We start from the raw sequence: 27775 nt of genomic DNA, 5'->3' as shown, positions 1-27775 counted from the left end.
AAGAGTAGACTAGTGCATTTGTCCCAAATGGCACCCTTTTCCCTACAGTACCGGTCAAAAGTTTGGACACACCTACTCATTCAAGGGTTTTTCTTTATTTTTTACTATTTTCTACATTGTAGAATAATAGTGAAGTCATCAAAACTATGAAATAACACATATGGAATCATGTAGTAACCAAAAAAGTGTTAATCAAATCAAAATATATTTTATATTTGAGATTCTTCAAAGTAACCACTTTGCCTTGATGCCAGCTTTGCACACTCTTGGCATTCTCTCAACCAACTCCATGAGGTAGTCACCTGGAATGTATTTCAATTAACAAGTGTGCTTTGTTAAAGTTCATTTGTGGAATTTCTTTCCTTCTTAATTCTTTGAGCCAATCAGTTGTGTTGTGACAAGGTATGGGTGGTATACAGAAGATAGCTCTATTTGATAAAAGACCAAGTCCATATTATGGTAAGAACAACTCAAATAAGCAAAGAGAAACGGCAGTCCATCATTACTTTAAGACATGAAGGCCAGTCAATCCGGATAACTTAAAGAACTTTGAAAGTTTCTTCAAGTGCAGTCACAAAATCCATCAAGCACTATGATGAAACTGGCTCTCATGAGGAACGCCACAGGAAAGGAACACCCGAAGTTACCTCTGCTGCAGTAAGCTCATTAGAGTTAACTGCACCTCAGAATGCAGCCCGAATAAATGCTTCACAGAGTTCAAGTAACAGACACATCTCAAAATCAACTGTTCAGAGAACACTGCATGAATCAGGCCTTCATGTTCGAATTGCTGCAAAGAAACCACTACTAAAGGACACCAATAAGAAGAAGAGACTTGCTTGGGCCAAGAAACATGAGCAATGGACATTAGACTGGTGGAAATCTGTCCTTTGGTCTGATGAGTCCAAATTTGTGATTTTTGGTTCCAACCGCCGTGTCTTTGTGAGACGCAGAGTAGGTGAACGGATGTTCTCCGCGTGTATGGTTCCCACCGTAAAGCATGGAGGAGGAGGTGTTATGGTGTGGGGATGCTTTGCTGGTGACACTGTCAGTGATTTATTTAGAATTCAAGGCACACTTAACCAGCATGGCTACCACAGCATTCTGCAGCGATACGCCATCCCATCTGGTTTGCACTTAGTCCCACTATCATTTGTTTTTCAACAGGACAATGACCCAACACACCTCCAGGCTGTGTAAGGGATACTTAACCAAGAAATTGAGGTATGGAGTGCTGCATCAGATGAAATGTCCTCCACAATCACCCGACCTCAACCCAATTAAGATGGTTTGGGATGAGTTGGACCACAAAGTTAAGGAAATGCAGCCAACAAGTGCTCAACATATGTGGGAACTCCTTCAAGACTGTTGGAAAATCATTCCTCATGAAGCTGGTTGAGAGAATGCCAAGAGTGTGCAAAGCTGTCATCAAGGCAAAGGGTGGCTACTTTGAAGAATCTAAAATGCATATATAAAACACTTATTTGGTTACTACATGTGTTATTTCAAGGCGTTGATGTCTTCACTACTTTTCTACAATGTAGAAATTAGTTTTAAAAATATTTTAAAAATGAATAGGGGTCCAAACATTTGACTGGTACTGTATACAGTGGTGTAAAGTACTTCAGTAAAAATACTTTAAAGTACTACTTAAGTAGTTTTTTGGTATCTGTACTTTACTATTTATATTTTTTACTTTGTCTTCACCACATTCCTAAATAAAATATTGCAATTTTTACTCCATACATTTTCCCTGACACCCAAAAGTACTTGTTACATTTTGAATGGTTAGCAGGACAGGAAAATGGTCCAATTCACACACTTCTCTACTGCCTCTGATCTGGCGGACTCACTAAACACAAATGCTTTGTTTGGTAATGATGTCTGACTGTTGGAGTGTGCCCCTGACTTTCCGTAAATAAAAAAACAAGAAAATGATGCTGTCTAGTTTGCTTAATATAAGGAATTTGAAATAAGTGATACTTGTACTTTTACTTTTGATACTTAAGTATAATTGAGCAATTACATTTAATTTTGATACTTAAGTATATTTAAAACCAAATACCAATACTTTTACTTAAGTAGTATTTTACTGGGTGACTTTCACTTTTACTTGACTAATTTCCTATTAAGGTATCTTTACTTTTACTCAAGTAGGACAATTGTGTACTTTTTCAACCACTGACTGTATATTGTGCACTACTTTTGACCAGAGCCCTATGGGCTATATAGGAAATAGGGTGGCATTTGGGACACAACCTAGCAGTCACTTAGGTCTTGTTTTTCTCAGTGATGAGGTTTCTCCCCTGGTACATCACCACCCCGTCAGCCAGGGTTAGGGATTCTCACCTGATATATCACCACCCCGTCAGCCAGGGTTAGGGATTCTCACCTGGTATATCACCACCCCATCAGCCAGGGTTAGGGATTCTCACCTGGTACATCATCAACCCGTCAGCCAGGGTTAGGGATTCTCACCTGGTATATCACCACCCCATCAGCCAGGGGTAGGGCTTCTCACCTGGTACATCATCACCCCGTCAGCCAGGGTTAGGGTTTCTTCCCTCAGGTACATCATCACCCCGTCAGCCAGGGTTAGGGTTTCTCCCCTCAGGTACATCATCACCCAGTCAGCCAGGGTTAGGGTTTCTCCCCTCAGGTACATCATCATCCCATCAGCCAGGCTTAGGGTTTCTCCCCTCAGGTACATCATCACCACGTCAGCCAGGGTTAGGGTTTCTCCCCTCAGGTACATCATCACCCCGTCAGCCAGGGTTAGGGTTTCTTCCCTCAGGTACATCATCACCCCGTCAGCCAGGGTTAGGGTTTCTCCCCTCAGGTACATCATCACCCCATCAGCCATGGTTAGGGTTTCTCCCCTCAGGTACATCATCACCCCGTCAGCCAGGGTTAGGGTTTCTCCCCTCACGTACATCATCACCCCGTCAGCCAGGGTTAGGGTTTCTCCCCTCAGGTACATCATCACCCAGTCAGCCAGGGTTAGGGTTTCTCCCCTCAGGTACATCATCACCCCATCAGCCAGGGTTAGGGTTTCTCCCCTCAGGTACATCATCACCCCGTCAGCCAGGGTTAGGGTTTCTCCCCTCAGGTACATCATCACCCCGTCAACCAGGGTTAGGGTTTCTCCCCTCAGGTACATCACCACCCCGTCAGCCAGGGTTAGGGTTTCTCCCCTCAGGTACATCATCATCCCATCAGCCAGGGTTAGGGTTTCTCCCCTCAGGTACATCATCACCCCGTCAGCCAGGGTTAGGGTTTCTCCCCTCAGGTACATCATCACCCCGTCAGCCAGGGTTAGGGTTTCTCCCCTCAGGTACATCATCATCCCATCAGCCAGGGTTAGGGTTTCTCCCCTCAGGTACATCATCATCCCATCAGCCAGGGGTAGGGTTTCTCCCCTCAGGTACATCATCACCCCGTCAACCAGGGTTAGGGTTTCTCCCCTCAGGTACATCATCATCCCATCAGCCAGGGTTAGGGTTTCTCCCCTCAGTGTAATGAATGAATGAAGGATGACTCGGCTCTATTTTTGACCTCTACTAAAACGTTACCCGTTTACTTCAGACTAGCTTTCTTGTTGTTATTGTTGTTATTTTTTTTATTTTTGTTTTCCCAGGGTTACACACATGAGATGAACTGTTGTGTTTTGATAATACAAAACTGCAGATGTTTTTATAGTTTGTATACAAAGGATGAGTGTTTTTTTCAAGTTTAAATGATTGTATGATGTAAAATTGATATAGCCTTTTATAAGTTAGCTTGTTTGTTTCTTGTGTCTCGTTCAGTACAGCCCATGACTGGTTGGGGTCCAGTAGAGACTAAAGCCAAGCAGAGGAAGCCTTCTCAGGTCACCCAGTCTGTGTTCTACCTGGAAGATGGTAACTTGGGTAAGTGTGTGTGTGTGTGTGTGTGTGTGTGTGTGTGTGTGTGTGTGTGTGTGTGTGTGTGTGTGTGTGTGTGTGTGTGTGTGTGTGTGTGTGTGTGTGTGTGTGTGTGTGTGTGTGTGTGTGTGTGTGCGTGCGTGCGTGCGTGCGTGCGTGCGTGCGTGCGTGCGTGCGTGTTGGGTTGTGATTGTATTTTCCCTCTTGTCTTGACCTAGGTGTGGTGTTCAAGTCTTACCCCAAACCTAAAAGTGTCCGAAAGTCCATCCCCTTAGTGACTCTGCCAAAGCAGGAAGAGATCTGCTCGACCAAACGGGTGCAGTATCAGATATGCATTCATCTTGAAAATAAAGGAGAGCCGCACATAGTGTGCCCTCCTTTATTTTCAAGTTTTCCACTCCGCTAGCCAGCACCTCGCCTAATAGGTGTGCGTTTCTTTTTCTTCTAGAATGATCTATTCATCTAACGTTAGCCGTCTTATTTAAATGCTCTAATTATAAGTCGCTCTGATAAGGCAATGTGCTAAAAATGTGTGTGGGGGGAGGGGCCAAGATCAATTTTTTCTCATATGTCTCTTGGCCCTGGCCTGTAGTGGCTGAAGAGGTTCAGTATTAAGAGGCAGAAGCTTGACATCTATAAGCTGGTGTCTGGACCTGACTGTACTCATCATAAGAAGCTGGTCCCTTCGGTCCTCAAGAGAGTGTCTGCCAAATACTGCTCCATCTTCCCCAGTGTCCACATCAATGTGAGTCAGAGGAGAATGGCTTCAATAACATCTTTTGGCATGAATACAAATTAAAATGCTAGCAACTAAGTTCAAGTACTAGTACAAATGTCCAATGCGGCCAAATGGCGAAAAAATAATTACATTTGATTATAAATAATAAAGATATCAGCTTATCCAACCAGCTATCTATCCACTCCCATGCTGGTCTGAGCCTCATGTCTCTCTCTGTCTGTGGTTGTTGTTTCAGGGGATGGTGAAGCACCTGCAGCTGACTCCAGGAGAGTTAAAACAGTACCTTACTCAGACTGAGAGACTCCTGCTGCGCTACATGCAGAGGCTGCAATGGCTGCTCTCCGGTATGCCTCTCTCTCGCTCTATGTCTCTGTCACTGTCTCTGTATCTTGTCTGTCTCTCTCTGTTCTAGTCATTCTAATTATATGGTACCAAAATACTGGAATATCTATGAATGCCCGATTGAAGGTTGAATGAACCCTAGTGTCTGGCTCCTTCCGCTCACTTCTTCCCCAGGTAGCAGGCGTGTGTTTGGGGCGGTGCTGGAGAGGGAGGTGTGTGTGCTGCTGGATGTGTCCGGCTCCATGGCTCACTGCCTGGGGGAGCTGAAGACCAAGCTGGCCTCTCTCATCTGGGAACAGCTGCATCACAACACAGTCAGGTAAATTAAACCTAAAAAGCTTTCCTTACCCCTGACCACTTCCACTGTTGACTATCCCAGAAAAAGAATGAAAAAGGAACTCTGTGTTGGCCTAGACAAACAGGCTCACGTTTCTCTTTCTATCCATCTGTCTGTTTCATAGAGGGAAATTACAGGCAATGGTGACAATAGAAATATAAATAAAATCTTATTCTAGTTCTGTGATTGTTACTACTGTAACTTAGGTTCATTATGTTCATATAACCATCTCACCCCTGCTACACAGACACCCATTGGTTATTGTCATATATAACCCCAGACACCCTCTCTGACTGTGTCCCAGGTTCTCTCTGCTGGCGTTCTCCGAGGGGGTAAAGGCGTGGCGTCCAGCACTGCAGGAGCCTACAGAGGAGGCGTGCCGCGACGCGGTGCAGTGGGCATATCAGCTCAACACCCATGGGGGAACCAACACTCTGGAGGCCCTGCAGGTGACGGATTTAAGTAGTAACTGGCTATGTCATGTTATAACCTCCGTGTGTATGTTGCCCAGACTGGCTGTGGGTTTGGGGACAGTGTGGGCCTGTACCTGCTGTTCTTGGTACATGGCATATGTCATGTTAACCAATTATATTTATATATGTCATGTTATAACCTCTGTTTGTATGATCCTTGTCATGTTATAACCTCTGTATGTATGCTCCTCAGACTGGCTGTGGGTTTGGGGACAGTGTGGGCTTGTACCTGCTGAGTGATGGGAAGCCAGATTCCAGCTGCAGCCTGGTGCTGAAAGAGACGGAGAGACTGACCACAGGGAACCACATTACTATCCACACTGTCTCATTCAACTGCACAGACAGGTCTGACTATATGATTGTACATTGATTGATTTGTACATTTAATCTATTACACGATGACGCTCACTACGACCCACTATTACACTTCTGACAGCTCAGCCAATGAGTTTCTGAAGAAACTGGCTCACCAAACTGGGGGTCGGTACCACCGTTGCCATGACAATGTGGATGCGCTCAGTGGGCTGTTGGAATCGGGCCTTAGTGATGGAGACGTGAGTAGACACACGCGCACACAAACACACGTACGCATGTATACACACCTGAGCGGCATAGCCTCTATGCTATTAGTCAAACACTGAACCAGCTTTCCCTGTCTCATACCAGTCAGGGGTACGGAGGATGAGTACACAGTAGAGACAGATATTCAAGTTTGAGGGACCTATTGTGAACTGATTCCAACAGGAACCTACCCTGCCGGCCCTCGAGGGAGATGACTTGAGGAGACTGGCTCAGGAAATTGACAAACTGAGACATTTCCGGAAGCAGGCACAGGTCTTCAGGTTTGTCTTACAGTGAGCAAATGGGTTAAATGTGGCATAAAAACTGTTGTCCATGACTGACCTTGACCTGTTTTTGACAGGGAAATCATTTTGGAAAAGAAGAATCCAGAGGAAACAACAAGAATCAACCAAACAGACTAGATTACTGTAAACCCAAGAATTTGACTTCAATGATTTTATATACACATTTGTAATTTAGATGTTCAATGACTCAATATATGAAGAAAGTGGTTGTTAAGAGATTAAAACTGGTGTGCATGAATTTTGTCAGATTAACCATACTGTACACAGTTCTATTTGACCTAATTTGGGTGTGCAGTATGCTTTGTTCAGATTGACAAACCTCTGCTTTTCTTAATTTAAAACTAGAATGCTTAGTTGCTACATCCATTTTTTACTTATAAATTATTTCTATATATACCCATTGATTCTTGAAGAATATAATGTACTGTACAAATGTCTCATGAGCTTACTTCAACTGTCATAACCATCAGAAAGCTTGTTTTACTCCAATGTTTATAAAAAAAAGTAAATGTGAACAAACACTGTACAGCCTAAAGAGGCAGGGCTGACTGCTTGGTATTGTTTCTCTAGTTTGAACTAAAAACAGCTAATAACCTTATTGTGTTATATTGTTTCTATGTACCAATCAACATATCGACATGAATAAAACAAATGATTCCATGATGTCTGTTATAAATAATATGAGCATGTCTAATATGAACATGTCTAATATGAACAGGCCTAATATGAGCAGGTCTAATATGAACATGTCTAATATGAACATGTCTAATATGAACATGTCTAATATGAACATGTCTAATATGAACAGGCCTAATATGAGCAGGTCTAATATGAACATGTCTAATCTGAACATGTCTAATATGAACATGCCTAATATGAGCAGGTCTAATATGAACATGTCTAATATGAACATGCCTAATATGAACATGTCTAATATGAACATGTCTAATATGAGCATGTGTAATGTGAACATGCCTAATATGAACATGCCTAATATGAACATGTCTAATATGAACATGTCTAATATGAACATGTCTAATATGAACATGCGTAATATGAGCAGGTCTAATATGAACATGTCTAATATGAGCATGTGTAATATGAACATGTCTAATATGAACATGCCTAATATGAACATGCCTAATATGAACATGTCTAATATGAACATGTCTAATATGAACATGCCTAATATGAACATGTCTAATAAATATGAACATGCCTAATAAATATGAACATGCCTAATATGAACATGTCTAATATGAACATGCCTAATAAATATGAACATGCCTAATATGAACATGCCTAATAAATATGAACATACCTAATAAATATGTACATGCCTAAAAAATATGAACATGCCTAATATGAACATACCTAATAAATATGAACATGCCTAATATGAACATGCCTAATATGAACATACCTAATAAATATGAACATGCCTAATATGAACATGCCTAATATGAACATACCTAATAAATATGAACATGCCAAAAAAATATGAACATGCCTAATAAATATGAACATGCCTAATATGAACATGTCTAATATGAACATGCATAATAAATATGAACATACCTAATAAATATGAACATGCCTAATAAATATGAACATACCTAATATGAACATGCCTAATATGAACATTCCTAATAAATATGAACATGCCTAATATGAACATGCCTAATAAATATGAACATGCCTAATAAATATGAACATGCCTAATAAATATGAACATGCCTAATAAATATGAACATGCCTAATAAATATTAACATACCTAATAAATATGAACATGCCTAATAAATATGAACATGCCTAATAAATATGAACATGCCTAATAAATATGAACATACCTAATATGAACATGCCTAATAAATATGAACATGCCTAATAAATATGAACATGCCTAATAAATATGAACATGCCTAATAAATATGAACATACCTAATAAATATGTACATGCCTAATAAATATTAACATGCCTAATAAATATGAACATACCTAATAAATATGAACATGCCTAATAAATATGAACATACCTAATATGAACATGCCTAATAAATATGAACATGCCTAATAAATATGAACATGCCTAATATGAACATGCCTAATAAATATGAACATGCCTAATAAATATGAACATGTCTAATATGAACATGTTTAAAATGAACATGTTTAATATGAACATGCCTAATATGAACATGTCTAATATGAACATGCCTAATATGAACATATCTAATAAATATGAACATGCCTAATATGAACATGCCTAATATGAACATACCTAATAAATATGAACATGCCTAATATGAACATGCCTAATAAATATGAACAAGCCTAATAAATATGAACATGCCTAATATGAACATACCTAATAAATATGAACATGCCTAATATGAACATGCCTAATAAATATGAACATGCCTAATATGAACATGCCTAATAAATATGAACATGTCTAATAAATATGAACATGCCTAATATGAACATACCTAATAAATATGAACATGCCTAATAAATATGAACAGGCCTAATAAATATGAACATGCCTAATAAATATGAAAATGCCTAATATGAACATGCCTAATAAATATGAACATACCTAATATGAACATGCCTAATAAATATGAACATGCCTAATAAATATGAACATGCCTAATAAATATGAACATGCCTAATAAATATGAACATGCCTAATAAATATGAACATGTCTAATATGAACATGTTTAAAATGAACATGTTTAATATGAACATGCCTAATATGAACATGTCTAACATGAACATGCCTAATATGAACATGTCTAATATGAACATGTCTAATATGAACATGCCTAATATGAACATGTGTAATATGAACATGTCTAATATGAACATGTCTAATATGAACATGCCTAATATGAACATGTCTAATATGAACATGTCTAATATGAACATGTCTAATATGAACATGCCTAATATGAACATGTCTAATATGAACATACCTAATATGAACATGTCTAATATGAACATGTCTAATATGAACAGGTCTAATATGAACATGTTTAATGTGAACATGTCTAATATGAACATGCCTAATATGAATATTATTGGGGCGCAGGGTAGCCTAGTGGTTTGAGCGTTGGACTAGTAACCGGAAGGTTGCTTACAGCACTGAAAACCCAATCATCCCACATTTCATCAGGATCTTTGTGTCAAAAGGACATTTTTGACAAGTCAACATGGCTTCATACTGTTCACTTCCCAAGCACTGGGTCGACACACATGACACATTACAATGAAAGAATGAGGGTTGGGAAAGCTTTCCCAGTAAATATGACATTTTAAGAGGTAATGTGCAGTTGCTACATCCATTTTGGACTTGTAAATTAATTATATGTACCCATTGATTCTTGAAGAATATAACTTAGAAATGTCCAATGAGCTTAGTTCAACTGTCATACCCCATCAGAACCCAAAATATAAGCTTATTTTACCCCAGTGTTAGTAAACAAAGTACATGTAAACAAACACTATACAGCCTCAAAACATAATCAAACTATAATGTTGATATCATGAATTGCCAGACCTGAATTTGAGAGTGGTTATATTTCTCCAGTCCTGACCCTAAGCTTTTTACCAAAACATGAGCGGGGAAAGTATTTGGTATTGTTTCAACCGCTGATTGCCTGATTCCTGCTTTAAGGTGTTACGGTTTCATCAAGAAGCAAGCAGCTGAGCCAGCACTTGCAGAAGGATGCCGGGGAGTTGGGTGGGCGTCAGAGGGGTTTGAGGAGAAGGGTTGACGCTTGAGAAGTGCAGGGTTGAGACAGGACTAGGAGAGGGGCGAGGTTTGTGGAGGAGGAATGACAAATAGGTATTATGTACATTTGCTGATTTTGTACCTGTGAAACATGATCTTAGTCAGAGCGTGCGTGTTTCATCTAGACCCTACGGTAACGCGTCTCAGGTGAAGCCACAAGTGATTGTCAGGCAAAGGTTGTCAGAGTAGACTGCAGGGACCTGCGAGAGGGGTGTCAAAATATAAAAAGGGGGATCTTTTAATGATATGTATTCAATGGACATAAGCAGATACATGACAGTACGTTGAAAGGTACAGTAGGCCTATTTACCAAAGTCGTTTTAGTGACATAATTTACAATGGAAACTAATGTGGCAACCAGATCCGCGCATCACTGGGTAGGCCTATATTTTGGTTTATTCAGAAGGTTGATGGGATATTGTATGTTTCTTTTAAGACTGTTGTAAAATATGCAATATAATTGCACTAGAAAATAAAACATTTAAATCTGCGTATTTTGGCTGTGTATCAGTGTTTAAAACCCATACTTTCGACTCAACTTTGTCGTAGGAAATCACCAGTGTTGTATATAGAAGGAAATAGTATCACGGAACTAGTATTCTTACGCGACATTTGAGATAAAATAACTAGAGTTTGTGTCTGTATCTGCAGCGCTCTCCGAGATGAGTCAGTGTACAGACTGACTCACAGTCAAACTTGTTTTAGTCCTGTACTTTACTCTATTGATTACTCCTTCAAATGAATGAGTATTTCTTTGATATTTTTTTATAGTCTGGTCAATTAATTGGCAAAGAAAATGTTATTAGTTATATCCGATGAAGGTGGCTACTGTGTATCTTATGGACAATAGCTGTAATGATGAGGTAGCTACTATTTGAACCCCTGTCACTCACAGGGTTCCCGAATTCCATCTATCCCAAGAGGAGTCTGAATGGAGTTGTGTGGCCCCGGTATGAAGGACAACGGAGGCTCTCTGTGCCAGGTAGAGCAGCTGCCCTACCCCTGTGTCCCCCTGCCTGTCCCAGGAAGTGCTGGGTGCCGTATACAGGCTAATAGACACCTCCACAACCACCACCTCAACCATCAGCTCCAGTCCTGGGTGAGCCGACCAGCCCCAGACATAACCTCAACCCCAACTCCAGCCTCCCGACACAGGGCCAATGGGGTGGTGGGTGCCTGGTGCAGCAGCCCAGAGTGTCCAGCCTCCCGCCTGGATGAAGTGACTGATCAGGCCTTGAGAAGGGCAGGGATGGGGACAGGCAGGGTGCTGGTGACCGGGGGAGCAGGGTATTTCGGGTTGAGGCTGGGGAGAGCTCTGGTCAGCCAGGGAGTGTCTGTGGTGCTGCTGGATCTTCACAAGCCACAGTGGGATACTCCAGACGGTACTGTCTTCCATCAGGTAGGTAGAGTAGACGCACTAGTCACTTCGTGGCAAATCCTAACTTTCAACTTTCAAATGTTTACTTAGTATCTCACTGTCATCAATGCTTGACAAAGTTAAAGTTAAGATTCATCCCCCGTTGCTTTCCTTTTGCTCAGTGGTGGAAAAAGTACTAATTTGTTATACTTGAGTAAAAGTAAAGATACCTTAATAGAAAATGGCTCAAGTAAAAGTGAAAGTCACTCAGTAAAATACTACTTAAGTAAAAGTCTAAAAGTATTTGGTTTTAAATGTACTTAAGTATCAAAAGTAAATGGAACTGCTAAAATGTACTTAAGTCTCAAAAGTAAAAGTATAAACTATTTCAAATTCCGTATATTAAGCAAACCAGATGGCACAATTAAAAACATATATATATATTGACGGATAGCCAGGGTCACACTCCAACACTCAGACATCATTTACAAATGAAGCATTTGTGTTTAGTGAGTCCGCCAGATCAGCGGCAGTAGGGATGACCAGGGATGTTCTCTTGATAAGTGTGTGAATTGGGACCATTTTTCTATGAAAATGTAATGAGTACTTTTGGGTGTCAGGGAAAACGTATGGAGTAAAAAGTACATTATTTTCTTTAGGAACATAGTGAAGTAGAAGTAAAAAATTTGCCAAAATATTAATATTAATAGTAAAGTACAGATCCCCAATAAACAACTGAAGTAGTACTTTAAAGTTATTTTACTGAAGTACTTTACACCACTGCTTTTGTTTTTGATCATTGTTCCTAAATGATCACCGGTTTGAAATTCCCCCACTTGGTTTGTTAAGATTGTAATTGAAAAAGTAAAGAGAGAGAACACTGTATGTTATCAGGGGGATACATTGAAATTCAAGTGTCTTTAGTGTAGTATTTCTCCTCATATACCCCAGGGTAGACGGGGCTAATAAGGTTGGGTATACATGGCTCAGGTATAAAGACACAGGTCAGTGATCTAGTTGAGGGTGCCAGGTGTTGACTAGGACAGAAGGAGGCCAGGGCTCTGATTCAGGTTTCAGGTGCAGCCTTCATGGCACTTTAACTTAATTGTACTTACTAATCATTGGCTAATATATGGACATACCATGTACTATATGTTCAAGCTGTCATCTTACCCCGCAAGATAGTTCACTGTGAAAAGACGCCGGAGAGTTCCATAGCAGGAACTGGATGAATTATGTCAAATGTTTCCTCACATTACTGACACTTTAATATCAGAGTCGCTCTTTCTAATATGAATACAACAAAGGCTTGACTATTTCTAACATGAGACAGTTAGATCCGATGGTTTATCGTACTGTTATATTACATACTGTATAACAGTGAAGTACAGTCATAGGGTAGAGGAAAAAACACAGCATATCATTGTCTTTCATAATACTGATTTTGTTCCCTTGCAGAGCGACATCCGGGACTATGATTCTCTGTATAAGATCTGTGAGGGGGTCGACTGTATATTCCACACCGCTTCCTATGGGATGTCAGGCCCAGAACAGGTGAGTTCCTGAACAGATGGAGGGTAGAATTTAACCCTTCTACTTTCTTTATTAATTTAGCTGACTGGGAATGTAAACAATTCAAAGACCATCACTCATAGTCGCTGGTCTCCTGTAACACTGTTCCAAGAATACAGTACAGAGTAAATATTTTGTCTTAAATGCAACGACTTGAGTGGCGTGTGACAGAGATGGAAGGGATGCCTGTCTATGGGTTCCAGAGTAGGATAAATTATAACATATTGAATGGAGGCTTTGTTGGTGAAACTCAACTGTTCACATTGTAGTATCACCTGTGTCTCTAGTCCCTCTCTGCCTGATACTGAGTCTCTCTCTCTCACTCTGAAATATTTACAGTCAGCTAGGAGATGATTATGTAACTTAGAAAGCTTGTCTGTGTGTTTGGCTGGTGGGTAAGGACAGGCTGAAGGCAGTGGTCATATAGCAGGAGATTTACTAACTTTTTGAAGGGACTTTATAAAGGGTCCAGATCCAGCTGATTTGTAGGGATCCAGATTGTATAGCCCAGCTGATTTGTAGGGATCCAGATTGTATAGTCCAGCTGATTTGTAGGGATCCAGATTGTATAGCCCAGCTGATTTGTAGGGATCCAGATTGTATAGCCCAGCTGATTTGTAGGGATCCAGATTGTATAGCCCAGCTGATTTGTAGGGATCCAGATTGTATAGCCCAGCTGATTTGTAGGAACCAGATTGTATAGTCCAGCTGATTTGTAGGGATCCAGATTGTATAGCCCAGCTGATTTGTAGGGATCCAGATTGTATAGCCCAGCTGATTTGTAGGGATCCAGATTGTATAGCCCAGCTGATTTGTAGGGATCCAGATTGTATAGCCCAGCTGATTTGTAGGAACCAGATTGTATAGTCCAGCTGATTTGTAGGGATCCAGATTGTATAGTCCAGCTGATTTGTAGGGATCCAGATTGTATAGCCCAGCTGATTTGTAGGGATCCAGATTGTATAGCCCAGCTGATTTGTAGGGATCCAGATTGTATAGCCCAGCTGATTTGTAGGGATCCAGATTGTATAGCCCAGCTGATTTGTAGGGATCCAGATTGTATAGCCCAGCTGATTTGTAGGGATCCAGATTGTATAGCCCAGCTGATTTGTAGGGATCCAGATTGTATAGCCCAGCTGATTTGTAGGAACCAGATTGTATAGCCCAGTTGATTTGTAGGGATCCACTTCGGCAAAGTGCTCTTATTCTCCATGGACTTTACAGTGTCCCAAAACTTTTTGGAATTAGTGCTACAGGATGCAAATTTCTGTTTGAAACTAACTGACTGTGTATATTGGTTCCTGACTTCCCTGAAAAGTTGCATATCCCGGGGGCTATTCGATGCTAATGCAGAACGCCACAGGATGTTTTTGTACTGGTCAAGGGCAGTCAAGTCTGGGGTGAACCAGGGGCTATATCTGTTCTTAGTTCTACATTGTTTTGAATGGGTTATGCTTATTTAAGATGGTGAGGAAAGCACTTTTGAAGAGCGACCAGGCATCCTCTACTGACGGGATGAGGTCAATATCCTTCCAGGATACCCGGGCCAGGTCGATTAGAAAGGCCTGCTTGCTGAAGTGTTTTAGGGAGCGTTTGACAGTGATGATGGGTGGTCGTTTGACTGCGGACCCATTACGGACGCAGGCAATGAGGCAGTGATCGCTCCGATCCTGGTTGAAGACAGCAAAGGTGTATTTAGAGGGCAAGTTGGTCAGGATGATATCTAAGAGGGTGCCCGTGGTTCCGGATTTAGGGTTACACATTAGTTACACATTACACATTAGTTCCCACACAAACCGTGTTAAAAGTTATTCTGTTCTGTGTCTCACAGCTGAGGAAAGAGCAGGTGGAGTCGGTCAACGTCGGAGGGACGAACAACGTCATTAATGGTAACAAGCTCCACTCCCTCCTCTCCTCCTTCCTCCCCTCTTCTTCCTCCCCTCACTCCTCCCCTCCCTCCTCCCCTCCCTCCTCACCTCACTCCTCCCCTCACTCCTCCCCTCCTTCCTCCCCTCACTCCTCCCTCCCTCCTCACCTCACTCCTCCCCTCACTCCTCCCCTCCTTCCTCCCCTCACTCCTGCCCTCACTCCTCGCCTCCTTCCTCCACTCACTCCTCCCCTCCTTCCTCCCCTCACTCCTCCCCTCCTTCCCTCACTCCTCCCCTCCTTCCTCCCCTCACTCCTCCCCTCCTTCCTCCCCTCCCTCCTCCCCTCCTTCCTCCCCTCCTTCCTCCCCTCCCTCCTTACCTCACTCTTCAACTATTGTCACACTCATCAGCTTCCCCTCTCCCACAGACAGGTAGACCGTTTCTTAGATTAACAACACATTCTTTACATTACATACAGTATTATCTTTGCACAACATACTGTTTGTAAATACCTTTTTATAGGCACAAGACGTCCTAGGAGGTGGAACATTTTTGGCCCTTCTTCGCAATAATGTGTAAACGTTTGGCCCCTATGATGAAATAGTGAAAGAGACCTGTTGAAGGGCTTCTAATGGGGTGCAGTGTAACAGTACAGCCATATATGAGCAGCCATAAAATACCTGCTAAATGTAGTTGGAGGTGGTGTAGAACAGTCTCCTTGTCCAAGACCTACAGACTTGTGTTAACTCCCAGAGCTAGGCCATGACTAGGCTTGAGCTCAGTGGGCTAATAGGCGTTTGAGTCATGACCCAGGTTTAGAAAATGAAATAAACTCCTAAATAAAAATGCGTTGTCAGTTAAATGACTTGGCCCAATGATAACCCTGTCTGTGTGTGTGTGCTTGTTTCAGTGTGTGTGGAGAAGGGCATCACCAGGCTGGTCTACACCAGTACGATCAACGTGACGTTTGCTGGCAAACCCATAGAGGAGGGCGACGAGGACTCATTGCCCTGTGTGCCCCTGGATATGGTGAGTAAGAACAGGATGTCCCAATGAGGAGCAGCTTTACTGTAGCCTGGGTAAACCAGACTGAATGATAGTGAGTGCAGCTTACTATCTGCTTTACCCAGGCTAGCTTTACTGTGTCTATATAGAATACGTGTTTGCTCTGGGTTGATGGAAACACAACTTTTTTGATCTTTTTTGATAGTTTACTTTTCATGTGGTACATACATTTGGTTAAAGGACTGGGCACCTTTGCTATGTGATGTTTTACAGTCAACCTTGAGTTTGAAGCTGACATGGTGTACATGACATCCAGAACCAGGCTGATAAAGGAAGCTCATGAATGTAATCTTCTCCCAGAGCTACTCCTTCCAGCTTACATGGCTGTGCATGACTGTATAAGTCCCGCATGAGTAGAGTTACACAGTTTAGGATAGCTTGAAGGCTCAAAGACTGTCAACCTGACACTGGTGGGGTGTGTGTAAGAGAGAGTGAGTGTGTGTGGTGTGTACAGTATGGGTGTCACACCTCTGACATGCATCTATCTTGCAACCCCTTCTGAAGGACATACAGGTAACTGCCCAAATAAAGGAAACAACAACATAAATGTATTAATTAATAGAGTGTTGAGCCACTCCGAGCTGCCAGAACAGCTTCAATGCTCCTTGGAATAGATTCTACAAGTGTCTGGAACTAAATTGGAGGGATGGAACACCATTCTTCCACGAGAAATTCCATATTTTGGTGTTTTGTTGATGGTGGTGGAAAACACTTGCCTGATGACTCAAACTGAATTCTTCCCCTGCTCTCATTCACTACATACTTCAGTCTGAGACTGCCATCAAAACAGCTCTGTATTTTTATACATAACCCTAAGCATGATGTGACGTTAATAGCTTAATTAACTCAGGAACCACACCTGTGTGGAAGCTCCTGCTTTAAATATACTTTGTATTCCTCATTTACTCAAGTGTTTCCTTTATTCTGGCAGTTACCTGTGCTTTCCTCAGCAGCAGCAGTAACAATGAATAGGTCCTCTGATGGCTATGTCTTAGGAAATAATAAAACACATGGATTGATATGAATATATATGATGCGTTCTGCTGTCCCAGCACATAGACCACTACTCCAGGACCAAATCTATCTCTGACCAGATGGTCCTAAAAGCCAATGGACGCTCACTCAAAGGTAAGAGACCCTAGAAATAGAATGAAGATATACAGTATTAGATCTATTATTTTAATTCTGTGTCAATGGCAGAGACACTGTGACTTTGTCTGGCATGGTCTTGAGGTGATAGGATGGGGGCTACTTACAGCATCAAGACAGTGATGATATCCTCAAATGGAAATGGTGTGTTCAGGTCCTTGACATTGTCTTATGATTCTCAGTGTGTATGAATGGATGCTGTATGTTTCCACAGCCAAACTCTGTGTGTGTGTGTGTGTGTGTGTGTGTGTGTGTGTGTGTGTGTGTGTGTGTGTGTGTGTGTGTGTGTGTGTGTGTGTGTGTGTGTGTGTGTGTGTGTGTGTGTGTGTGTGTGTGTGTGTGTGTGTGTGCTTGTGTGTATTTGCGAGTGAGTGAGGTTGGCTTGGAAACCAAGCTTTCCATGTGTGTGCAACCTAATCCAACTGGACCTGCTGACACCAGTTCAATTTAGAGCTGGAAAGCACAATGCCACTTGAGACTGGAGAGCAGTGTTCACCTGACACCGTTTTGTCTCAAGCAACACACACACAGGGATGTACTTACACACACAGAGACACACAGTTAGTAGCAGTAGTACCAGACATGCAGTACAGACTCTCGTCACAGACAGATGTCAGGTACATGCTTACTGTAAAACTGACAGTCAGAATCACAGGAGACATTAATACACACACAATGTTTACATTAACATAAACCCATGTACAGTTCATCTCTCTCAAAGGTGTGTAGGAATTATCTTACTGCGTTAGTGTGATTCCAGTGAGTACTTGGTTAAATAGGTGTGATGCCTTCAGCCCCTCCTTGGGGGAAACCTAACCCCCTATCTATGACCACTTATTTATATATTAAATGAAGCTAGGAGCATGGCGCTATGTCATTATATATTAAACTAAGCTAGGAGCATGGCGCTATGTCATTACTGGACCATTCATGCATTTATTAAGACGGGATGTAGAGGAAATATATTAACACTGGAAGATGGGTTCAGGTTGAAGCAAAGGTTAGCATATTATATATGTTGATGAACTATTACTACTACTTACATACAGTATTACAGTAACCTACATACATTTGCATAGTACACTATCTTGCAGTTAAGTGGAATTTACATTTCTAGACTGAGTTATAAGTAATTACACGATGGAGTAACTCATTTGTAACAAACTTTCAGTGTTGCCAGATTTACTTCATTATTCAATGCCATTCTCTTCTTTAAAGGTGGGGGTCTCTTGCGGACCTGTGTTCTGAGACCCTCAGGCATCTACGGGCCAGAAGAGAGACGACACCTACACAGGGTTATGGTGAGTGTCCGTACACCTACCTACCACATAGAATCACAATGAAAAGAACTGAGACATTTCTACATTCCACCTGATTTATCACTTTCCATCCAAGACGGCGGCACCATAGGGATAAATGTCTGTGTACTATTTCATTGTGTGGGTGGCACAATAAAATGACAGCCCAGTCTCATTGCCCTTCTGTCAGGTATAGAGGTTCTCTTAGGGTTTAGATCGGCTGGCAGAATGTGTACCTGGTGAGGATATATTATTAATGGACCCTCTTAAGGTATCCTGTTTCACCCCTCTCTCTCTCTCCCCTGGGGAGAATGTAGGGAAGGAATACTCTATGCTGGGCTGGGTTGAACAGGGCTGGGATGCTGCAGTTCCCGGTTCACTATAGGGAAAGCTGCTTAGAGGCCTTTTAATCTTTCTTCCCCTAATACAGTTTACCTCTCCCCTCACTCAATGTCAGACCATTGTACACACACGAACCCATGCATGCCTTGACACACGTACACAACCCCAAACACACTCACATGAGAACAGACATACTCTCAGCACAACAATACAGTCTAACCTAGACTGTATCTGTATCTGTATCTCTCTTGCTCTCTCTTGCTCTCTCTCTCTCTCGCTCTTGCTCTCTCTCGCTCTTGCTCTCTCTCTTGCTCTCTCTCTCTCACTCTTGCTCCCTCTCTCTCGCTCTTGCTCGCTCTCTCTCTCTCTTGCTCTCTCTCTCTCTTGCTCTCTCTCTTGCTCTCTCTCTCTCTCTCCACTTCTTCTTCTCTCTCCCCAGGTGAATGTGGAGCGCCGGTTGTTCAGTTTTAGCTTTGGAAACCGCCAGGCCAAGATGAACTGGGTCCATGTGGACAACCTGGTGTTGGCCCACATCCTGGCTGCTGAGAGCCTCACACCCAAGAGGAACTGTGTGGCTGTGAGTTTACTACTACTCACCATCTCCATGGATACCAATGATCGTTTCAGCACTTGTTTGTTCTACCTTCAAGTGGCATTTGTAGACATTGTACATATTTAGGCCTGTGTGTGTTTGGGGTGGGGGTGTATACATAGTCATATCAACCTTTCTCCCTCAGAGTGGACAGGCCTACTTCATCAATGACGGGGAATCTGTCAACCTGTTTGAATGGTTAACACCACTGGTGAGTAACTCTATATATTCTTTGGGTGATTAACACATATAGTTAATCTTGTCTTGGTCTTTGATATCCCCTCTGTCTTTCCCCTCCTCTCTAGTTTGAGAAGCTGGGGTACAGCCGACCGTTGATACACTTGCCTGTCTCACTGGTCTATTCAGCAGGTAGGAGACACAAACGGGCACGCATTCACACACACACATACACGCACGCACACACACAAATACCCACGCTGCTGTAACAGGACGCTGATCATGCCCAACACCAGCCACAATCTGTCAGGATACACACCAGTTTCATACTTGCCAAACTGTTGTAATAGTACGCTGCTCGTAGCTCAGACCTGCCATGCTGCTGTCTTCCCTCCTCATCTGAGGTGTGTATTTCACAGCCATTCTGATGGAATGTTTACACCTGGCTCTGAGGCCAATAGTGGAGATCCCTCTGCTCTTCACCAGAAATGAGGTAAGCGTACAGCTATGTATCTACAGTACCTATCTACTACTTACATACCTATCTATATGTACCTGCCTGCCTGGCTGCCTACCTGCCTACCTACCTACCTTCATAGCGCTTTCATAGCGCTTTCTACACCTAACACCTCTACACCTCTACACCTAACCCCTCTTCTCACTTCTCACCCATTTTTACTCTGCCTTTTTACCCATTCTTCTTCTTTCCTCCTTTCTCCCTTCTCAGTTTTACATTGCAACCAAGCACTGATGTGAGGACCAACCTTCCTCACCACACTTGCAAGAAAACGTTGTTGGATCAGGGTCAATCAAAAATGAGAGATTTCATGAATTCGTTGGAAGATGGAGAAACGATGCTTCTTTATACTGTTTGCCAAGAGAGGTACTGATGAGCCCATTTAGAAGCAGTCAGGAGAGGTACTGATGAGCCCATTTAGAAGCAGTCAGGAGAGGAACTGATGAAACCATTGAGACGCAGTCAGGAGAGGTACTGATGAGCCCATTTAGAAGCAGTCAGGAGAGGAACTGATGAGCCCATTTAGAAGCAGTCAGGAGAGGTACTGATGAGCCCATTTAGAAGCAGTCAGGAGAGGTACTGATGAGCCCATTTAGAAGCAGTCAGGAGAGGTACTGATGAGCCCATTTAGAAGCAGTCAGGAGAGGTACTGATGAGCCCATTTAGAAGCAGTCAGGAGAGGTACTGATGAGCCCATTTAGAAGCAGTCAGGAGAGGAACTGATGAGCCCATTTAGAAGCAGTCAGGAGAGGTACTGATGAGCCCATTTAGAAGCAGTCAGGAGAGGTACTGATGAGCCCATTTAGAAGCAGTCAGGAGAGGTACTGATGAGCCCATTTAGAAGCAGTCAGGAGAGGTACTGATGAGCCCATTTAGAAGCAGTCAGGAGAGGAACTGATGAGCCCATTTAGAAGCAGTCAGGAGAGGTACTGATGAGCCCATTTAGAAGCAGTCAGGAGAGGTACTGATGAGCCCATTTAGAAGCAGTCAGGAGAGGTACTGATGAGACCATTTAGAAGCAGTCAGGAGAGGTACTGATGAGCCCATTTAGAAGCAGTCAGGAGAGGTACTGATGAGCCCATTTAGAAGCAGTCAGGAGAGGAACTGATGAGCCCATTTAGAAGCAGTCAGGAGAGGTACTGATGAGCCCATTTAGAAGCAGTCAGGAGAGGTACTGATGAGCCCATTTAGAAGCAGTCAGGAGAGGAACTGATGAGCCCATTTAGAAGCAGTCAGGAGAGGTACTGATGAGCCCATTTAGAAGCAGTCAGGAGAGGTACTGATGAGCCCATTTAGAAGCAGTCAGGAGAGGTACTGATGAGCCCATTTAGAAGCAGTCAGGAGAGGAACTGATGAGTCCATTTAGAAGCAGTCAGGAGAGGAACTGATGAGACCATTGAGACGCAGTCAGGAGAGGAACTGACGAGACCATTGAGATGCAGTCAGGAGAGGAACTGACGAGACCATTGAGATGCAGTCAGGAGAGGAACTGATGAGACCATTTAGAAGCAGCCAAGAGAGGTACTGATGAGCCCATTTAGAAGCAGTCAGGAGAGGAACTGATGAGCCCATTTAGAAGCAGTCAGGAGAGGAACTGATGAAACCATTGAGACGCAGTCAGGAGAGGAACTGACGAGACCATTGAGATGCAGTCAGGAGAGGAACTGATGAGCCCATTTAGAAGCAGTCAGGAGAGGAACTGATGAAACCATTGAGACGCAGTCAGGAGAGGAACTGACGAGACCATTGAGATGCAGTCAGGAGAGGAACTGACGAGACCATTGAGATGCAGTCAGGAGAGGAACTGATGAGACCATTGAGATGCAGTCAGGAGAGGAACTGATGAGACCATTGAGATGCAGTCAGGAGAGGAACTGATGAGACCATTGAGATGCAGTCAGGATAGGAACTGATGAGACCATTGAGATGCAGTCAGGAGAGGAACTTATGAGACCATTGATGAGACTATTGAGATGCAGTCAGGAGAGGAACTGATGACTTGTCTTTTCAAATGAAATATATCTGAATACTTACTTCAAATGTATGTGAAAGTAATTAAGATAGTTGAAATAGTATTTGAACCCAGGTCTGATGTCACACATCTCTGACCTTTCAAGGTCTGTAAAAGGAGGTAGAAAAATATGTTTTTGGAATGGAAAGCAGCCATACTGATGGCAGTAGTATTGCATACATCCTGCCCTGGCACTGAGGAGGGCCCGAGGAGCTGTTTGTAGTAGGAGCTGCTATCTGTCGTACCCAAGAAGGTATTACTTCATGAATGTGTGATGAGACAGAAACCAAAGCCGTACCCACAGGGCTGCTGGTCCAGGAACTGCTTCAGTCAGACATTCTGGCGGCTGCCACCGGGAGATCGATAATTGTCCTGTGAATAAAATATTAGCCTGTTGTGTGTATTTCTCCTGGAAGGGTGGGATGGAGTAGGGAGAAGTTTCCCCATAATCACTGATCCAGGGTCAGACATTATTTTACTCCTCATAGGATTGTCTGTGACTTACAGTAAGGTAATCCTAGATCTGTGCTTAGAGCCAACATCTACCCCTATTTACTGGGTCAGGAAGTTCAACACTGGGGACACAGGAACTGACCTCATTGCAGGCTCAACACCAACTAGTTCCCTTGCTTTAGGGTTATCTCCTAACCTGAACCATTACTGGACAACATCACTACTCTGCTCAACGGTCCTGTTGCTGGGCTAACAGGAGACAGCAGTCAGTGGTCCGTCAGAGACAGACAGGTGTACAGAGATACATACATGCTAAGTCTCTAAAGGGTAAATCCATTTGAATTCAATCGCTGTTGTTTTAAACACAACATTCCATACATGTTTGCCCATGGAAGAAGTGGTCAGAAAGTGACTTTTTAGACATGAATACCAAAACATTCAAAAGATCCACTACATGACCAAAGTAACATTCCAAAGGTGTTCAATGGGGTTGAGGTCAGAGCTCTGTGCAGGCCAGTCAAGTTCTTCCACACCGATCTTGACAAACAATTTCTGTATGGACCTCGCGTTGTGCATGGGGGCATTGTCATGCTGAAACAGGAAAGGGCCTTCCCCAAACTGTTGCCACAAAGTTGGAAGCTATAGTTTTAAAATGTCCCTTCACTGGAACTAAGTGGCCTAGCACAAACCATGAAAAACAGCCCCAGACCGTTATTCCTCCTCCACCAAACTTTACAGTTGGCACTATGCATTGGGGCAGGTAGCGTTCTCCTGGCATTCATCAAACACAGATTTGTCCTTTGGACTGTCAGATGGTGAAGTGTGATTCATCACTCCAGAGAACACGTTTCAACTGCTCCAGAGTCCAATGGCAGCGAGCTTTACACCACTCCAGCCATCTCTTTGCATTGTGCATGGTGATCTTAGGCTTGTGTGCGGCTGCTTGGGCCATGGAAACCCATTTCATGAAGCTCCAGACGAATAGTTATTGTGCTGACGTTGCTTCCAGAGACAGTTTGGAACTCGGTAGTGAGTGTTGCAACCGAGGACAAAAGATTTATATGCGCTACACACTTCAGCACTCGGCGGTACCGTTCGGTGAGCTTTTGTGGCCTACCACTTTGTGGCTGAGCCGTTGTTGCTCCTAGACGTTTCCACTTCACAATAACAGCACTTACAGTTCTTGCAGGGAATACATTTGACGAACTGACTAATTGGAAAGGTGGCATCCTATGATGATGCAACGTTGAAAGTCACTGAGCTCTTCAGTAAGGCCATTCTACTGCCAATGTTTGTCTATGGAGATTGCATGGCTGTATGCTGAATTTTACACACCTATCAGCAACAGGTGTGGCTGAAATAGCCAAATCCACTATTTTGAAGGGGTGTCCACATACCTTTGTATATATAGTGTAAAAGTGTTCAAGGTTAAGCATACCAGACCATACCATGAGACATCCATGTCTTCATCACTGGAAAAGATAAACGGTTGAGATTGATATTATTTAAAAGCTTATGAAAAGGGTTGTCAAACTATTTCATAATTTCTTTCAAAAGTATAGTTTTTAATGGTGGGCACAACACAAAAATCGCAGATTATGTAAATAGGGTCTGAACCGCAACATATGCAGATATTTAGACAATTGACATTAATGGTTAAGAAATAGAAAAATATATTATAAAAAAACATTATTATTATTATTATTCAATAGTTTGAAATCCTGTTCATGAGCTTTTAAATGATTTGAATCTCAACCGTTTATCTTTTCCAGTGATGAAGACATGGATGTCTCATGGTATGGTGGGGTGTGCAAAAGGGGGCAACTTGGAGCAACTTTATATCTTGAATGTTTTTACATTCAGGTTCAAAAAGTCTCTTTCTGAGAACTTGTATGGAAGGCAAATATGTATGGAAGGTTTCGTTCACATCAAAAGGGGTGCTGTCAAAAAGTGAATTAAAATGGATTTACCCCAGCGAGACAATAGGAAACTTGTTGAATCTCTGTGTTACACTGAGCCACCGGGTTTGTCTGAGAGCTTCTGTCACTACAGTTATTTTCCATGCAGACATCGTATCCTCTGTGCAGTAAGGGGATATAGGGACCAGCGAGACATCCTTCACACGGGGGGGCAGGATGTTGGTAAACTGAGGTTATTCAAAGACATTAGCATGGAGTCAAACTCCCTTGAAGCTCCAGAGCTCCTAACCTGCCTCCCAGGCTGTACTGAGCGCTATGCCCATCTTAGAGCACCCTGATTGGGCAAGAGTGAAGGAGTGCTGTTGAGTTTGTTAAGCTGCCTTCGTGGCAAAGAGGTGGGGGCGAGAGACAGGGGCACAGTACAGACCACTAACACTCTTCTCCTTAACAGCTTGTTTAACTCTATTTCCTTTAACTGGGTGTTGGGTGCCAGTCTGTTTCTGCTTTAACCAACGGGTCAAGTCTTAACAACCAAGACAGTTAACTTTGTTGAATGCAGAGACAGTCAGGTACCTAACAACCATTTCCCTGAATCTTTTCTGCATCCTCTTAGGTGAGGAACATTGCAGTGAGCCACACCTTCAAGATCGAGAAGGCCCGTCGAGACCTGGGCTACTGCCCCAGACGCTACAGCCTGGGGGACTCAGTGGACCAGTACATACGGTCCCGACCATCCCGCTCCAGGCCCTCCCCCCTAGGCCCCTCTCGGACTGTTCCCCTGCTCCTGCTGGTGTTGGGGTTCAGCCTGGCTGTCCTCCTACTTTGCTCCTGGCCCTGGGATCACTAGGTAGCTACTGTGGCTAAAACTTAAGTAACAGCCCACTAAGACCCAACCCAAATCAAACACAGCTAATGCACTCACTAATACGTTTTATTTGTTAGCCGCCTTTCTGGACACCTATGGTCTTGGCCTTACATCAAGCTAAAAGCAATGATAGAAAGCATGCATAGTGTACATCTAGATACACATAGAAGACCACATGAATATAACACATACTGTTGACCAAATGCTAGCAACTCCGCCCTTCTATAATGTTTATCATGGTATATCATGTTATCATACAGTTGACTAAGGCTGTAGATGGATGATTATCAAATGTATAGTATGTAGAATATTTGAAATAATATGGTGCTTTGTTCAAACCCTATTGCCTTCCATAGGGTGGAGTATATCATATATCTGGGTTTATTTTCTTGAGAAAGAGGTTCTAATATATTGAACCAGAGAATCATAATGTGAATACAGTACAGTACAGTACAGACTTAAAAAGTACTACATGGTATGACTTTCTGTGAAATTAGAAATTTAACATTTTATTGGACTGAAGTGAAAACTGAAGTTTTAGTAAAAAGGATTCCTCTTTGCATTGATGTTTATATACTGTATATATATATATATATATATACAGTCCCAGTCAAATGTTTAGACACACCTACTCATTCAAGGGTTTTTCTTTATTTTTACATTGTACAATAATAGTGAAGACATCAAAACTATGAAATATCACATATGGAGATCAACCAAATTGAGAAGACTGCTGTGTCTTTGTGAAACGCAGAGTAGGTGAATGGATGATCTCCGCATGTGTGGTTCCCACCATGAAGCATGGAGGAGGAGGTGTGAGGGTGTGGGGGTGCTTTGCTGGTGACAATGTCTGTGATTAATTTAGAATTTAATGCACACTTAACCAGCATGGCTACCACAGCACTCTGCAGCGATACGCCATCCCATCTGGCTTGTGCATAGTGGGACTATCATTTGTTTTTCAACAGGACAATGACCTAACACACTTCCAGGCTGTGTAAGGGCTATTTAACCAAGGCCTCTACAATCCCCCGACCTCAACCAATTTGAGATGGTTTGGTTTGGGATGAGTCGGACCGCAGAGTGTAGGAAAAGCAGCCAACAAGTGCTCAGCTGTTGGAAAAGCATTCCAGGTGAAGCTGATTGAGAGAATGCCAGGAGTGTGCAAAGCTGTCATCAAGGCAAACGGTGGCTACTTTGAAGAATCTCAAATATAAAATGTATTTTGATTTGTTTAGCACTTTTATGGTTACTACGTGATTCCATGTGTTATTTCATAGTTCTGATGTCTTCACTATTATTATACAATGTAGAAAATATGAAAAATAAATAAAAATAAAGAACAACACTTGAATGAGTAGGTGTGTCCAAACTTTTGACTGGTGCTGTATATATATATAAATATGTTGATTGTCATTCATAATAATGCATGCCCCCCCCCCCCCCTCATCTTCTTTGGTGAGGGATTTGTTGTGATTCACATTTAGTCTGTAGGATTAAATCAACCAGTCATAGTCATTTTATAAGCTTTTGGGAAAAAGAGAAAGCCTTTCTATGTTGAATGCCAATTACTATTTTGTATTAAGAATAGTTTTTATGTTTATGGTGTGTATCTGAGAAATATTTAATTGCTCCCAGTGCTCTTCCAATTTTCTTCAATTCAAATATTGCAATATGAAACAGATATTAAATAATATGTTTTGCTGAATGACATGAACAGAAATAAAGCCTTACTAAACACAACTGTTTGTCGTTTTGTGACAATGGGACAGAAAGTCATCAAATCTGATTTTTAGCCTAACCCTAACCTTAACCCGTACCGTGACCACACTGCTAACCCTAATGCATAAACCTAACCTTAAATTAAGACCAAAAATTGGTTTTACAAGTGGTGGAAAAATTACTCAATTGTCATACTTGAGTAAAAGTAAAGATACCTTAATAGAAAATGACTCAAGTAAAAGTGAAAGTCACCTAGTAAAATACTACTTGAGTAAACGTCTAAAAGGGTTTGGTTTTAAATATACTTAAGTATCAAAAGTAAAAGTACAATCCATTTCTAATTCCTTACATTAATTAAAGCAGATGGCACCATTTTCTTTTTTTTCTTTTCTTTTTTCTTTCACCTTTATT

The 27775-nt window shown here is 42.2% G+C and overlaps 2 protein-coding genes across 2 annotated transcripts in view; both read left to right on the top strand.

Annotated features, from left to right (window-relative positions):
* LOC139423596 (von Willebrand factor A domain containing 3A) overlaps positions 1-6815 on the top strand; it is a 33305-nt gene extending 26490 nt beyond the window's left edge. Inside the window, exons 24-33 of the mRNA XM_071175182.1 lie at positions 3807-3908; positions 4121-4218; positions 4495-4647; positions 4877-4985; positions 5158-5302; positions 5625-5769; positions 5987-6138; positions 6230-6347; positions 6538-6635; positions 6716-6815. Of these exons, the coding sequence (XP_071031283.1) occupies positions 3807-3908; positions 4121-4218; positions 4495-4647; positions 4877-4985; positions 5158-5302; positions 5625-5769; positions 5987-6138; positions 6230-6347; positions 6538-6635; positions 6716-6776 (1181 nt within the window). The 3' untranslated portion in view covers positions 6777-6815. The remainder of the gene's footprint in view (positions 1-3806; positions 3909-4120; positions 4219-4494; positions 4648-4876; positions 4986-5157; positions 5303-5624; positions 5770-5986; positions 6139-6229; positions 6348-6537; positions 6636-6715) is intronic.
* A 4573-nt stretch (positions 6816-11388) lies between these two features.
* Positions 11389-25624, top strand: LOC139424061 (putative short-chain dehydrogenase/reductase family 42E member 2). Its single transcript, XM_071175751.1, has 11 exons — positions 11389-11856; positions 13273-13368; positions 15218-15275; positions 16165-16283; positions 17372-17447; positions 18687-18769; positions 19548-19685; positions 19846-19911; positions 20006-20069; positions 20297-20370; positions 25391-25624. The coding sequence occupies exons 1-11, from the start codon at positions 11389-11391 to the stop codon at positions 25622-25624; spliced, it is 1476 nt and encodes a 491-aa protein (XP_071031852.1).
* Positions 25625-27775: the final 2151 nt, after the last annotated feature.

This window comes from Oncorhynchus clarkii, chromosome 13 (genome assembly GCF_045791955.1).
Source record: "Oncorhynchus clarkii lewisi isolate Uvic-CL-2024 chromosome 13, UVic_Ocla_1.0, whole genome shotgun sequence".
NCBI classification, from domain to species: domain Eukaryota; kingdom Metazoa; phylum Chordata; class Actinopteri; order Salmoniformes; family Salmonidae; genus Oncorhynchus; species Oncorhynchus clarkii.
The sequence above is the reverse complement of the archived record's forward strand: the minus strand, read 5'-3'. Positions and strand labels throughout refer to the sequence as shown.